This window comes from Erithacus rubecula (genome assembly GCF_903797595.1).
Source record: "Erithacus rubecula genome assembly, chromosome: 16".
Lineage (NCBI taxonomy): Eukaryota > Metazoa > Chordata > Aves > Passeriformes > Muscicapidae > Erithacus > Erithacus rubecula.
The window spans coordinates 8985765-8999549 of NC_136668.1; the positions used below are offsets into that span (position 1 = coordinate 8985765).

Below are 13785 nucleotides of genomic sequence, written 5' to 3' on the forward strand. Positions count from 1 at the left end.
AGAGTAAAGAAAGTATGTATATCCACCTGCTTCAATATTGGTTAACACTCCAAAGTACATTCTGCATATTTACCCACAAAAGACACACTATTTGCAGTGGATACAACACATTATTTCCATAGATAAACAACAGAAAACAATAAGCAACTTGGCTTAAGAAACCAAACTGCATACACTGCTTGTGTATCACCACTGTGCTGATGTGACAATTATTTTCTAATGTTTCTTCTAGGCAGCAAAAACCTCTAGTGAATAAGTAAGAAAAGGAGGATACTTAGTGTGCAACTTGTTTAAATGTGAAGTATATTGAAACCTAAGGACATGAGAAATCATAGAATGTGTTCTCTTACTTTCTGAATGAGCAGTTGTACGGACATGATAAAAATAAACTACTTTAAAAGTACAAAGTGGGTAAGTCCTAACTCCAGATGAATCCAGAACAGAACTTCTGGAAGCATTTCAGAAGTTCAAATCTCAAATTGAACAAAAAAAATCCCAGTTCTGAGCACATTATGGGCTGATTTCAGATTTAAATTGAAGCTAAACCTCAGCAAAGGCCAGCAAAATTTAGCACCTCACCTTCTAAAGGAATAAAGTTGGTTCCATATTTTGCACACTGCTGAACCAGTTTTTAAACTTTAGTAGGTTCCTTTCTATTAGGTCATGTCTCTGTCATTTCCCTGCCTGTTTTTCTTTCTGAAGTTTCTCTTTCCTATGACTGCTTTTGATATTTTATACTTCTCCTTCCTGGATGCACAGGATTGCTTTTTGATTTAGCCAATTTATTAGCATGCCAGTTCACATGGTCTCCTTCCTATTATGTCACGTTCCTGGTTTTACTTTGAAATTGTTGAAATGCTTTGATTTGGTCTCAGACCATGTGCTAGCATGAGGATCTTTAAAAACTCTCCTGGAGAGAAGTCAGGATTTCTCTGGTTTAGTGAAGTAGTAACTGCTAAGAGGTAAAATAACACAAACCAAAAATCCCCAAGCATTCAATTTCAAGGGGCTGTTTCTGAATTACACTGAAAAAGATGAATGATCTCAAGTTCAGAAAACATACTGAGCACTAAAGGCTAAAAAATTACACTATAGAGAGTGTGAAAAACTTGGAGAAAAGAACAAAAAACCCCATCAGATTGGAATAGTAAGGGGTCTACAAGAAAGCTGGAGAGGGAAGGACTTGTAATGAGGGGACTACAAGGGGGAATTGCTTCAAACTGAAAGAGGACAGATTTAGATTAGATATTAGGAAGTCATTCTTCCTATGAGTATGCTGGGGCACTGGCACAATTGCCCAGAGAAGCTGTGGCTGTCCCATCTGGTTCAAGGCCACCAGACTGGACGTGGTTTGCAGGAAACTGGTCTAGTGGGAGGTACCCCTGTCCATGGAAGAGGTATTCAAGGTCCCTTCTAACCCAAATAATTATGTGATAAAACAAGTACTAACTCCAGAAAGAAAGGAGTAGCTGTGCTTTTGAGATGCAGCTATGTACAGGAATGAAAGAAAACCCTGAAATACAGTTTACTAGGATTATCTACCTAACCTTCAGAGAAGACAGAAAAACTACAGCAAAACTGCCAAAAAACAATTAAAGGGATAAAGAAGAAGTACTTTTTCCTTTGGCTATCCTTTCTTTCTGCCTTTTATTTTTCCTAAAGTAATGTATATTACTTTTCCTTGTTTGTTTTTTTGTTGTTGTTGTTGCCAGTAATGTCTTCAGACAGCTTCCCAAGATGCCCAGCAGTTCAAGAAACATTTTCATTTCCCCAGCTTATTCTCAACTGCCTCAACTATCACTGCCTCAGTCAAAACTTTAAATCAGTTAACCAGTAACATGTGCTGCTCATTAGCAGAGCCTTAAGCTCACCTTTATTGCTCTGTTTCTTTAAAAGGACAGCATTCAAAGCACCCTTCACCCTAAGAAGCCTTTTATTTGAGTTATTATTGCTGTAAGCAGGAACCTAGCTAAAGGAAATGTTAATTTTTTAAGGTCATCTATGAAGTTTTAAAGTATTCTTTTAAAGAAAAGGCCCAAATAAAGAAAATATCAGTAAGTGAAGTGGAAAAAAAATATTTGATGCTATGAGCACCCTACAGAAAACAAGCATTCAATAATTATTTAGTAATATTACCAATCTTTGTCTTTAGGGGAAGAAAAAACTTGATAGGAAGAAATCTTCTGTCCTTCAATGTCAAGAGCCATTATGAAATGTATTTAAAATTGTGGTAAGGTCAGGTTGCTCTGGTTTTAAATACTCTCAGAAAAGTCAATGTTTTATAACTCTGTGCTTGAGTAAAAGAAAAACCTGTACATTTTAGAGGCTTGGCACACCAATGCAGCTTAAAGTCTCCTGTCCACTGAAACACTTGAACCTATAGCAAGAACAATGACAGAAGCAGATGCACTGGAGAAAGAAACATTGCTTTGAGAAATAAGATCCAACTCAAGCTTTTCCTTCATCATGCTAACAACCTGGCTCTAAACACTCATCTATCTGGTACTTGGGCTATTTTTGCTAGATCCCTACACCACAGACATATACTAAAGATGTCCACCTGGCCACATGAAAGTGACAGAACTTTCCTAACTATTTTTTAAAATTTATTTCAAGCAAACCATTATTGCAAAAAATCGATACACTGATTCCATTATAATTGGGGTTTTCTGTAAAAAGACTGCATTTGTAATGCTGTTTGGGGAGATAAACTTGCAATATCTTAAGTTTTGTTTGAGAACAAAACACCTATGTAAAGATCTTTACTTGCATGTCTGGCTGTTTATGTCACTGGGCAAAGCATTTTCTTCCTTTGAAGCTTCTTTCTAAATGGAGGAAAAAGTAATACTTTTGTCCTGGGAGAAGGTGAGATGTGATAGTTATTTAAGGTATTCTCATTCTGATGTGATGAAGGGAACAGAGCAAGAGCTACAATTGTAAGCAAATAAGCTACATAGATCCAGGGCAGATGAACTGTGCATTGTGTACACAGACTCAATCAAACAAATTGCAAACAGCAAGTGCAATCTGAAAAGAAATCTGTAAATTGAACAAAAATGTTTAAACAAGGATGTAAGCAGTCTCAGCCCTGTGTACACACAGAGAAGCTCTCTATTTAAAATTAATGTATATGCTTAACAGACAATTATAACCCATATAAAGTCATCAGGCACAAAATCAAAGCAAGGAGAACTGCAACAATGCAGTCCACACACACTGATGGCAGCAGGAACCCTGACTGTCTATGTGTAAGGAGTATATTTACAAGTGGTGAAAGGAAATTCTGTGCTGGAATGAACAAAAATCATCAAGGCTCTGAGGCAGGGCTGATTTTTGCCTTAGATGTGTGATCAGTATAACATACGCTGCAGCTGTAACTTTTTTAGTTTGTTTTGGTGTTTTTTTCTGTGCAAATTCACTTTGTGTTTAACTTTTACTGCTACCATTTCACATAATTCAGCAAAACCTACCAGTTAGATATTCCAGTACAGCAGCCATGTACACAGGAGCACCAACACCAATTCTGTACTTTGGGTGGCCTTTCTTAATGTACCGGAGCATTCTTCCAACAGGGAATATGACCCCAGCCTTTGCAGAGCGGGAAGTCTTGGTAGACTTCTTCTTTCCACCCCTGCTGGACATCTTGTCTGTATCAGCTCTGAAACACACTCTGTATTCAGGAAGAAAGAAAAAAAAAAAGGGGAACAAAAGATAAAAGGTTATTAATAAGGACTCACTATAAGATCACACACTGAATTGCAAAGCAAGTCAGCATTTTGGGGTAGGCAATGAATTAGAGTGACTAAAATATACAGACAAGTTGCCTTTTTAGCATATGCACAATAAGAACCTAAACTAATTTCCCACTGAATGTTTACTTCCCATTGTAATTTGGCATAATTTTATATGGAAAATATATAAAACAAGATATTTCCTAAAAAATCTACTTTTCTGAAATTCCCAACAGATTAAACCCATTACGACTAATGAAACAAAGAGTGGTAAGTACCAGATTTAAAACAGAACTTCTGTATTGAAGCAGAGGATGCTTTCTGCAAGGAGACAGACACAACACCCTGATCTCCATGAAATACTTTTGATAGGGCATCTGAACAGCTGTGGTAGGGCAGTTATGTCCATGCATAATTACATTCCAAACTAGGAGAAACTGCATCTGCTAAAGCTTTCATAAAGTGTATTCATCTCCTTAAAAAAACTCAGTGTTCAGATCTGTGAGAATTGACAGAACAAAGGCCTATGAATGGCAAAATACATCTCCAGTACAGTAAATGTTCTATTTTTGGAAAGATCTGAAATGACCCCCTTGAGATTTGAATCTACCAAAACTCAGCCATCTCCACACTTCAACATTCTCTCCAGGAATCTGGCCATCTTCTATCTGCCACCTTTCCCTAACAGCACAGTGATCTGAACACCCAGCACGTATCTGACAACTGTATCTCAGTTTATTTCACTAAGGGAACCCACTGCTGATACAGCTGTCAAACATATTCTGTCCTCTCTTTGATTTCTGCTCAGGCTGTAAATAGAAACTGACAAATCCAAAGAGGTGGAGGGTTCACAGACTCTCACGGCGTCTTTGAAGGTTTAGGCAACTCGCTGGGTTTTGAAATTACTTCAGAGGAAAGGAGACAGTGCTCACCTCCCCATCTCTCCCCTCCCTCATGTCTGAACTCCAGGGAAAGCAGCAGAATGCATCAGTGATACACACACACCTCTGTGCATCCCACTTCTCTCCTGGCTGCACAAATCTTACCTAACACACATGCAAATTCACTGATGTCTTCATACACTCCATACAATGAAACCCCCTTTAATTAATCTTGCTTTCTCATCACACCATTTCTCTACTTCCCCTATTTTTCACTTGTTTATTCTGAATTTTCTCCTTGCCCTTATGAACCTAACTGTATTTCCCACATGCCTGAATCCACAATGGAACCACCTCAGAATTAAGCAAAACAGGTTTATCAGCCCCACTTCTAGGTTTTGCAATCTCTGTTCTGTGCTGACACATCCTGCAGTCCTCCAATTCTCAATGAGTCAATAAGATACAGGCTACATTCATAATACATATATTATGTGTGTATTCATAATTCATAATACATACATACATACATACATAACATTCAGGCCAAACAAAGACCAGCCAGGATAGCTAAAGGAACATTTGTATGAGAGGTTTCTTTTCTTTTCTACTTCCACATTCCATTCATAAGAATCTACACCTGCACAGCACATTAAGCAAATTAAAAGCAATGGGTTTACTGTTTTTTAAAGCTAAACAAAATAATCCCATCTTTGTAGACCAGATGAAAGTCACACTACATTTAGGACACTCATGTCCAGAAACAGATAGGAATCTTTGGTAAGGGGAAGCCATCAAAAGGGCTCCTTCTCCTCTCATTTGCTGTGGACTCAGCTCTGTAACAACCATTATTCTGTGAAGAAGAGGACAAAAGCCAATTCTCTTGCCTTGAGAAATGACCCAAATGCAGCTCACCAATTATTTCAAAAACACCCATTTAATTGCATTTTCTCATCTCATTAGCTCTGTCTTTGTTAGCAAGAAGGCTGGGTGGGGCTTTGACTCCTCTATAGACCTTCTGCCAGGAATTATTTTCATATTTCATAATCCATTTTCATCAATAGTACTAGGGATGTTTAACCTCAAATGTTAAGAGGTTCATAGAATCAAACACCATGGAAAAGGGCATAAGAAATATCTGTGCTGTCCTGCAATATATCTAGTTTGTAACTGAGATGTCAATGATGAAAAACATAGTATTTCTAGAGAAAGCCTGCAAGCCTTAAGCAGTAACTTCTATTAATCATTTAGTGAGTTTATGGGATATCAGAACAGATGGAAGAGAATATGGAAATCCTTACTTTCTAATGTTTTCTTTCCTTGGGAGAGTGTCATCTTAGCTGCAGTAACATTTGCACCAAAGCATTAGTAAAGCAGGTAGGAATACAGAATAACACCAACCCATATATAAAATGGTGTCTTTTTGTTTTCTTCCATAAGCTTATTTTGTCACCAAAGCAAATTCTACTATTTTCTCTCATTATTTTATGCATTTGGTCACATTACTCAAATTAATATTTAGGATACTCTGGACCTATCTTGACAATTCACCTGATCCCCTTATAGGGAACATTAAAGACCTTTCTAGCCATAAGTTTAGTTCTGAGGGGAAACTTTGAATCCAAAAGGTGCACAGGGCTGCATAATGAAAAAATCAAGAACTTCTGAAACTTTGAGTATTAAAGGTGAAATGTGACACAGATGAGTTTCAGACTTTCCAATCTCAGGGATCCCATTCCTCCATGTAGTGAATCCCTGGATGCTCAGATTGTTTAGATGTTGGGAGTGGAGGGAGGAAAACTTCAATTAGGTTTCAAGTACCACTTTTACTGTTACCAACAACGTAATTTGGAATGTGAAAGTGAGAGCCTGGCATGAAAACCTTTTTCAGAGCTTAATTGTGTATTCAGTATCACTACTTTGCAGAACCTGTTTGTCCTGCCTTTGAGCTGCAGCATGGCCCAACCAACTGTCAAATGCCTCTTCCCTATTTTTACTTCTCCACCGAAAAGGAGAAGGGAAAGAGATTTCACTTGCAAAAACCACAAGAAAATATATTGAGGTGAAATGTAAAGAGCATGGCAACAGATCAAAAACCAAAGAAGGCTGTGTGCCTTACATGTTGGAAAATGGTTTATCTTTGTAACACCAGAAACTCTGGAATGCTGCCAACACTAATGAACTGGAGCTGTTTGCTGAGTCACTGGGAGCCCGCAGATCAGAGGCAACCGAAGGCAACCTTATCACACGAATCATAGTTCAGACAAGATTTGAGCAGTATAATGAAAGTAAGTAAATATATTTTTAAATAAATCACAGTAGATGGACCAGTACTTTCCTTTCTTTCTTCTGTCCTGCCGTTGCAATGGAATTTTTGAGAACTTTACCAAATACATTGCCAAGTCTCCAAAGATTTCACAATAAAATGTTTTTTTTTTTTTTTAATGTGAGAGTTCACAAAATTATTACTGTGATAATCAGGGGATATCACCAAGGAGTCAAGTATCTAAGTTCACCTTTGACTTCAAACCAAATTTAACACTTATTCTTCAGTGGCTCTGCTGTGCTTGGACACAGATTGCCCTAGCTACAGAATTTACCACTTGATTCACAGCCTTTTGAACCCCTTAAAGATTGTGTCAAGATTCACACTGCTTTCTAAGATCTCCAAATGCATAAACAAGATTTGATGGTGTATTAATTGGGTCACAGCAAAGATTGAAGCTACAAGACTCCTCTGCTGTTATGTCTTTGCGAGCCAGAAATACATTTCCTAAGAAACAATCTTTAGGTTGATGAGATGAAATTAGCATAATTAACATTTTTCTCTTTGGAATTGGCTGGAGTAACTCTGTTTGGCCATATTTTTCTGTGTGAAGACAGATACTCTGCTGAACCACACTTGCAAATACCATCTCCCTCAAATGCACATAGGCATCTGATTTTTCTGTAAGGTTTAACATCACATAATCATTCTTAAAGTACAGCCTGAACATCCTAAAGAGATATCAAAATTCCAAATACCAAAACTTCATTAGTTCAGTTGGTTTGACACTTTGATCAAATAGCAGTAATAAATCCAATCTGTTATTAGCAGTTTTCAGGTACTGGTTCTTAATGACTAAACAAATTACTATGAATCTTACAGCTGTCAGACAGGCTGTTCTGATTGTGGCTTACACTGGTGTATTAACTGCACTCAGCAATCAGATGATTCAATTTAGATCTACATCATCATATCAGTAAGTAGTGGAATCCAGAAGATCATTAGTACAATGGGAAAAATATTAAAATGTAGTAATTATTTTTCTTTTCTTTCACTACAAAGACTAAGTTGAAAGTTCATTTTTGTATCACAAGAGATGAACTGCAATACTATTTTCTTTCCACCGTTCCAAAAGATTAACAATGTAAGTGCTGTGATTCTCTCTTAAATCTATTTATGTCCCACAATAATAGCCACTTGCTGAAAAGGTGCATTTGACTTTGCTGTGACAATGAACTTGCTCTGCTCTTAGCTAATCAGAAGCTGCTCTGGCATATTTATAAAATGGTATAGAATGGTCTCTAATAATACTTGCCTGGCACAACAGCATCTCTGCCTGGGACTGTGGTTTCTAGTACTAAAAAGAGCCAATCACTCAGTTATCATTTGATCTGATGTGAGTTCAAACTTTAGTTCAAGTTCTTTCTCAAAGCATTAACTCTTTCAGGTCTAAAACAGACAGAAGAGTGAAACCAGTTGTAAAACAGTTGTTCCATAACTCCATTAAGTTCTCATCTGAGAAGATAGCACCATACATTTGTTTTCATTTGGAAAACCAAGAAGGCACTCCCCATCTAGGAATGCACAACAGGTGTACTTTCTGTTGAATAATATTAAGACAATTAAAATTCCTATAGCAATAACATAAAGGATGGGAAAAACAAGAATAATGTTTTCACAAAACCTGAGTGATAAACAAAATACTGTTGCACAATTGTATTCAACTGGCAGAAGTCCCTCTCTCCCACAGTGGGTCTGAAACACCAAAACAAACACCCCTTAATGTGCAAACCTTCACTAAGAACAGTGCTGAGAGTGAGACAAGAGTTTCTGCTGGGCATTCTGCCACCAATAGACAGGAAAATGTAAACATAATTGTCTTCACTGACCACTGCTGGGAGAACTGGCCTGAAATAACCATTTATACATTATAGGTTTTTGTATACTAGCTAGCATAAAAATTTATAGACGGCCTTAAGTCACTGGACCATTTGTGAATTCAGTGCAGAAAAACTGTTTTAAATAACATCTTGAAAACAACTTTGTCTCTTGACATTTTTGTAAGAAAATAAAAACATGACAAAGAATTTACGTGGATGCTTCCAAGGCAAAATTCAGATGCAAAACAAAATTTAAAATAGATATTATACTGGTGAGAGAAGGGATTGCAAAAACTTGACCCATCAAGGAGGTCATGAATAGTGTGATTCTTGCATCACTCCTGGAACAAGGACCACGAGCTGAATCCTGACTATCCTGTCCTTGCAATGGGTCTGGGTAAGGAACTATAGCATCTTTATGTGCTCACAGCATCTTTCCCTACCAAGGAAGCAAGCCACTCCTGCAGTCTTTCCACAAGTGCTGCATTTTTCTTCCCCAATTTCACCTCTTGAGATGACCAGCCTAATGCTCAGCTCTACCCACAGGGCAAACATTTCCTCTCCCCATGGAGGAATCTACGCAGAGGCTCTTTTCTTCTCTTGTGGCATCAGTTCCAGACCCCTGCTCCTTTATCCCTACTATATCACCTTGCTGGGGTAGGACTACCTTTTCTGTGGAACAGAGAGCAGGCCTTGATCCTAGCAGACAGACTTGCACAAAAATATTTCTGCACTTCACTGAGAGCAAAGGTTCATAACTATTTTTCCAGAGTGTGATTATATCACCTACCTTATCAAGAGAATATCTTTTATCAAAGTTCACTGCTATGTATTGGCAGAACTAGGGAACTCCTAAGAACAAATTTAAACACACCAGTTTCTTTTAAGAGTAAGATTGCAGTGGTGGACTTCTCTTTTTGCTCATGCTGATCTACAAAATAAGCAGTGCTTAAGCACTTTACTGACTTTACTGTCATTAAGATAAATTCTAGTCTTGCCACTAGTTTTTAGATCAGTTATGACTTAATCTAACTGTCAACATTTGACTTTACTGGCAATCAGAAGGGTATACAGCACACACTGCAAATCAAAGTTACTCTTTAGAAACCCAGGAGGCCTAGATTACAGTGTGAAAGGTTACGAAACACAATGCAGCAAAATAACCTGCAACCATTACTAAGTAAACAATGTAATTCCTTTCTTTCACAACACTAAAAAAATAAAGCCCCAAACCTCCAAACACACTGGGTAGTTTTCTAGGGACTCCTTGGTGCAAAATATTTCATACCAAACTGCATTAAAACATAATTTTCAAAGCAACTGTTATTGTCTTATTCCAACATAAGTCTTTCAACTCTGTGCAATCCCTGAGAACCCAGGTACTGTTTTCATTAATTGCACTCTTGCTCCTTCGCTCATTTATTTCTTTTACTCTTCAGAATGAGGGAGGCAGTGGATCTGCCAAGTTGTCTATAGACCTGTTGCTAAGTGACAGCCACACACGTTCCTGGGGGAAAAAATGGTTGTTCACTTGCATGGTCAAGAGATAAATAACAAGTCTCATCCAAGTATATTACAACAAGTCTCCTTCCATCTCTACAAATGAGCCAACCACCCTGCTTGCACAGGAGCTAGTTCCAACTGCTGGCTTCAGCCACAATTTCATGGGCCTTCTACAACTTACTTTCAAAGATCACAGAAGAAACAAAAGGATTAGAGGGAGATGCAAGTCACAGCAGCAGTCTGCTGCCCTCCCCGTCTCCTGCACAGGCGAACACGTCAGCCTGGAGCCCGGGTCCCAGCGCCGCTGCGCGGGAGCGGCGCGGAGCTCGGGAACCCGCATCCACCTGCGCCCTGCAGCACTCGCGGTCCCCTCGGAGAACACCCACACCCAGACAGTCCCTATGGGCTGCTCAAATCCTGCAGGCAGACATATTGCAGCTCCACAAGAAGTGAGTCCTAAAAGAATAAGGAACCCTGTTTCCAGACAAACATTTATTTTTACTACCCTCGGAAGCTTCTGCTTACGGTTTAAAATACATCATCCGGCTTTTTTTAATTAAGCCGTACAAGAGGCAGGTAACTTTTACGCCACGGGTTCTTTATCCCGAAGTGAAACACACGGAAAACGAGTCCTGGCGTTTTTTTTGCCTTGTGCTTTTGGCAGTCTCCCTCGATTACCCGCCCCTGCTCGGCGACCCGCGGCGGAACGCGGACGGAGCCGGTGCGTGCGTGGATGGGCAGGGACGCGGGGAGCGGCTCCGCACCCCCGGCCGCTCCCGCAGCCCGCCGGGCTCCTTCCAGCCCCACACCGTCCTTCCATAGCGGATTCCATGGAAATGCAGCCCCACTGCCACCATTTCGTGGGGCGCGGGTGGATCTCCCGGCTTCACCCGAGGCACAGCAAGAATCAGCTGAACCAAGTCCCGGTTTTTGTCAGGGGAAGGGACCGGCTCCCTTCCGTCCCACGGCCTCGGCCCCCCCACCGCCGCCGGGTGTCACCGCGCCGCGACAGAGCCCCCCGCGCCCTCTCCTTCCCGCACGGCAAACGGGCAGCGGCGGCCACTTACGGCGCGGGCAAGATGTCTCCGGTGGGGCGGCGGCGGCCCCGCTCCCGTCCCCGCTGCCGTGCCCGCTGCTCCTTTCCGCTCCGCTCCGCTCTGCCCGCGGGGCTACCGGGATCGGCTGGCCGGGCTGGCGGAGCTCCCACAATGCCCCGCGCGGCCGCGCGTCACATCCACCGCCCGCCCCTCACGGTGCCGCTGGAGCCCCGCGCTCCCCGCGCTCCGCTCACTCCTGCCCGATCCGCTCACGGATCCCCTGGCGATCTGTCACGGCTGGGCCACCGCGGCCGCGATCCCGCAGGTTCCCTGGCTCTCCCGCCTCTCCTCCCGCCCGCACGGGCCCCAGGCGGCAGCTGGCCCGGCCCGGCTGTTGAAAAGCCCAGTCCCTGAGTGGGGCTGGGATTTGGCACCGCGGCCTCCGCAGCTGCTGCCGGCCGAGCCATTGTGTACGAACGTGTTCGCTTCCAAATTTTCAGCACGGGGAGGTCAGAGCGAGGGGTTTGCTCTGTGCACTTCCGAGGAATGAAGTTCATGGAGGGAAGAGAATGAGCAGTTGGATTGTTCCGTGAGGAGCGTGCACTTTCTTCCTCGTGCAGTACAAAAATGGCTCAGTGCCATTTTACCAAGGCCTCAGTCGGAGCCTTTGTCCATGGGCTACACGGATGTCCTTGAGCTCACCTTGTCGGGTCGGTAGTGCTGGCTTGCCGCTGCCCCTTGCCCTGTGCCACACTGAAAGTTCAGTCCCCCTTCCACCTCTCCTCTGCTTCCCTTGTTGCCTTTTCCACCAGCTGCCAGTGGAAAAGAGGAGCTGCCACAGCGGATCTTGGCTGCAGGACAGACAAGTCACAACAGACTGCCACTGTGTTTACAATGGTGGGACTAGAAGCAGCTGGAGTTCTGAATGTCCTGGAAGATTCCTGGCTTGCTCATGCTCCCAGACTCTTGTGCCACTGCCATTTGAATGGAGCATCCTATTTCTTCAGTACCCAAAGCAGAATAGCCTCCTCCCCAGTGTCCCTTGCTGTTCTTTCGAGGGTAGAACTGTACCATTGCTACTAGTGGCATCGTACCATTGCTACTAGATGACAAGGCGTTTCTCTCCTGCTTTTCTCCCGCTTTTCTCATCAACCACTCTGAGCTCCAGCTTATGGATTTTATGCTTTTGAAGAAAGCCTTCAAAAGTTTCGATTTTAACATTCAAACCCTTCTCAATTGGTGAGAATTTCTGGAGTGGGAGCTGCCTGAGTTTGCAGAGGGCCTGAACAATTTGTCCATGGAATAGGGTGCTAGTATGAAGGCTGCTGTTGATCATGTGTAATGTTAGCATTGACTGGCTCACCTCCCACCAAAGCACAGATTTATCATACTGAACATCTGCTGGGTCTACATGCCCATTTTGAAAGCACACAATGTGTCATGACTGTCTAGAAGTTTGCACAAAAGCCTGTGAAACTACACTACATTATCTACCTCACTAAAGCAAACCTTGGCTTAGATTTTGTTCTGTTTGCCAGTTGTGATGTATTTATGTATGTATAGGATGATTAAAAGCACCTTTCCAGGCTTCCACTGTCTTTGTTTCTAATATAAACAGCTTATATTCTTACATTTACTTACTCTTATTTTATTTTGACACTCTGATTCTATAATCAGTTCTAACAACCTCAAGGGATATTTGCAGAAGAAAATTCTGAGTGATTGAGAATACAAATACTTAACTTGTTTGTGCAGCAGAGGTGCTAGAGAAGGAAATATCACCTGGGAAGGGGCAGAGCAGTGTGGGAAGGGTTGTGGCTGGGGGTAATCCTCTTAAACTTAGGTAAGAATTTTCACTTTGGGAGATCTATCCTCATTCTAAATGCGTCACCTCTTTTGTCACTGGTATTTGTTTGTTGTGTGTTTATTGGCTACTGAGAATGCATGTCCTAGGTTGCTGCAGGTTGCTGAAATACTCCCTTCAGGATGTTGTGTACCTAACCAGCAAATTGCTGCTGTTTCCTTCAACCTTCACGTGGTCTAAAGGATGTACTGATTCCTCAGACATGACCTGTTTCTCAGAAGGGGTTATCTGAACCTCCTTCAGCTGCTCAGCCTCCTCTCTCTTTGCAAACCATGTGACTAATCCATCTTCTTAGCTTCAGGTTACAGTGACACAGATAAATATACCTGTGCTGTGCATCATGCTAGTGACATTCTTGCCTTCACCATCAGAGGGGCACAGTGACCACATACCAAATCCACTCAGTGCTCATCTAATGTGCATGATAACCCACAGAGCTGCCTGTGCCAGGGCAGAATTAGCTGTGACTTTCAGAGGGCTGACCCTGGCCTTCCAGCAGATTTCTGTAATCCACCTTTGTCATTACCATCCCAAGGAATGATGCAACACAGGATGTGTGGGCCAGGCTTTTGCTTTCACTTCCCTCTATTTTCCAGCCACTCTGAAGGTACTCAGCTTCCTCATTG

The 13785-nt window shown here is 41.7% G+C and overlaps 1 protein-coding gene across 4 annotated transcripts in view; it reads right to left on the reverse strand.

Annotated features, from left to right (window-relative positions):
- The window catches only part of MACROH2A1 (macroH2A.1 histone), a 42697-nt gene extending 30645 nt beyond the window's left edge, over positions 1-12052 (reverse strand). For 3 of the 4 annotated variants that reach the window (XM_079320044.1, XM_079320045.1, XM_079320043.1), the window contains exons 1-2: positions 11326-11469; positions 3471-3670 (exon numbers count right to left, since the gene is read on the reverse strand). In XM_079320044.1, the coding sequence (XP_079176170.1) occupies positions 3471-3642 (172 nt within the window). In that variant the 5' untranslated portion in view covers positions 3643-3670; positions 11326-11469. Of the gene's footprint in view, positions 1-3470; positions 3671-11325 lie in introns of all 4 variants that reach the window. The other variant, XM_079320046.1, reaches the window with a different exon arrangement.
- Between the last annotated feature and the right edge of the window lie 1733 nt (positions 12053-13785).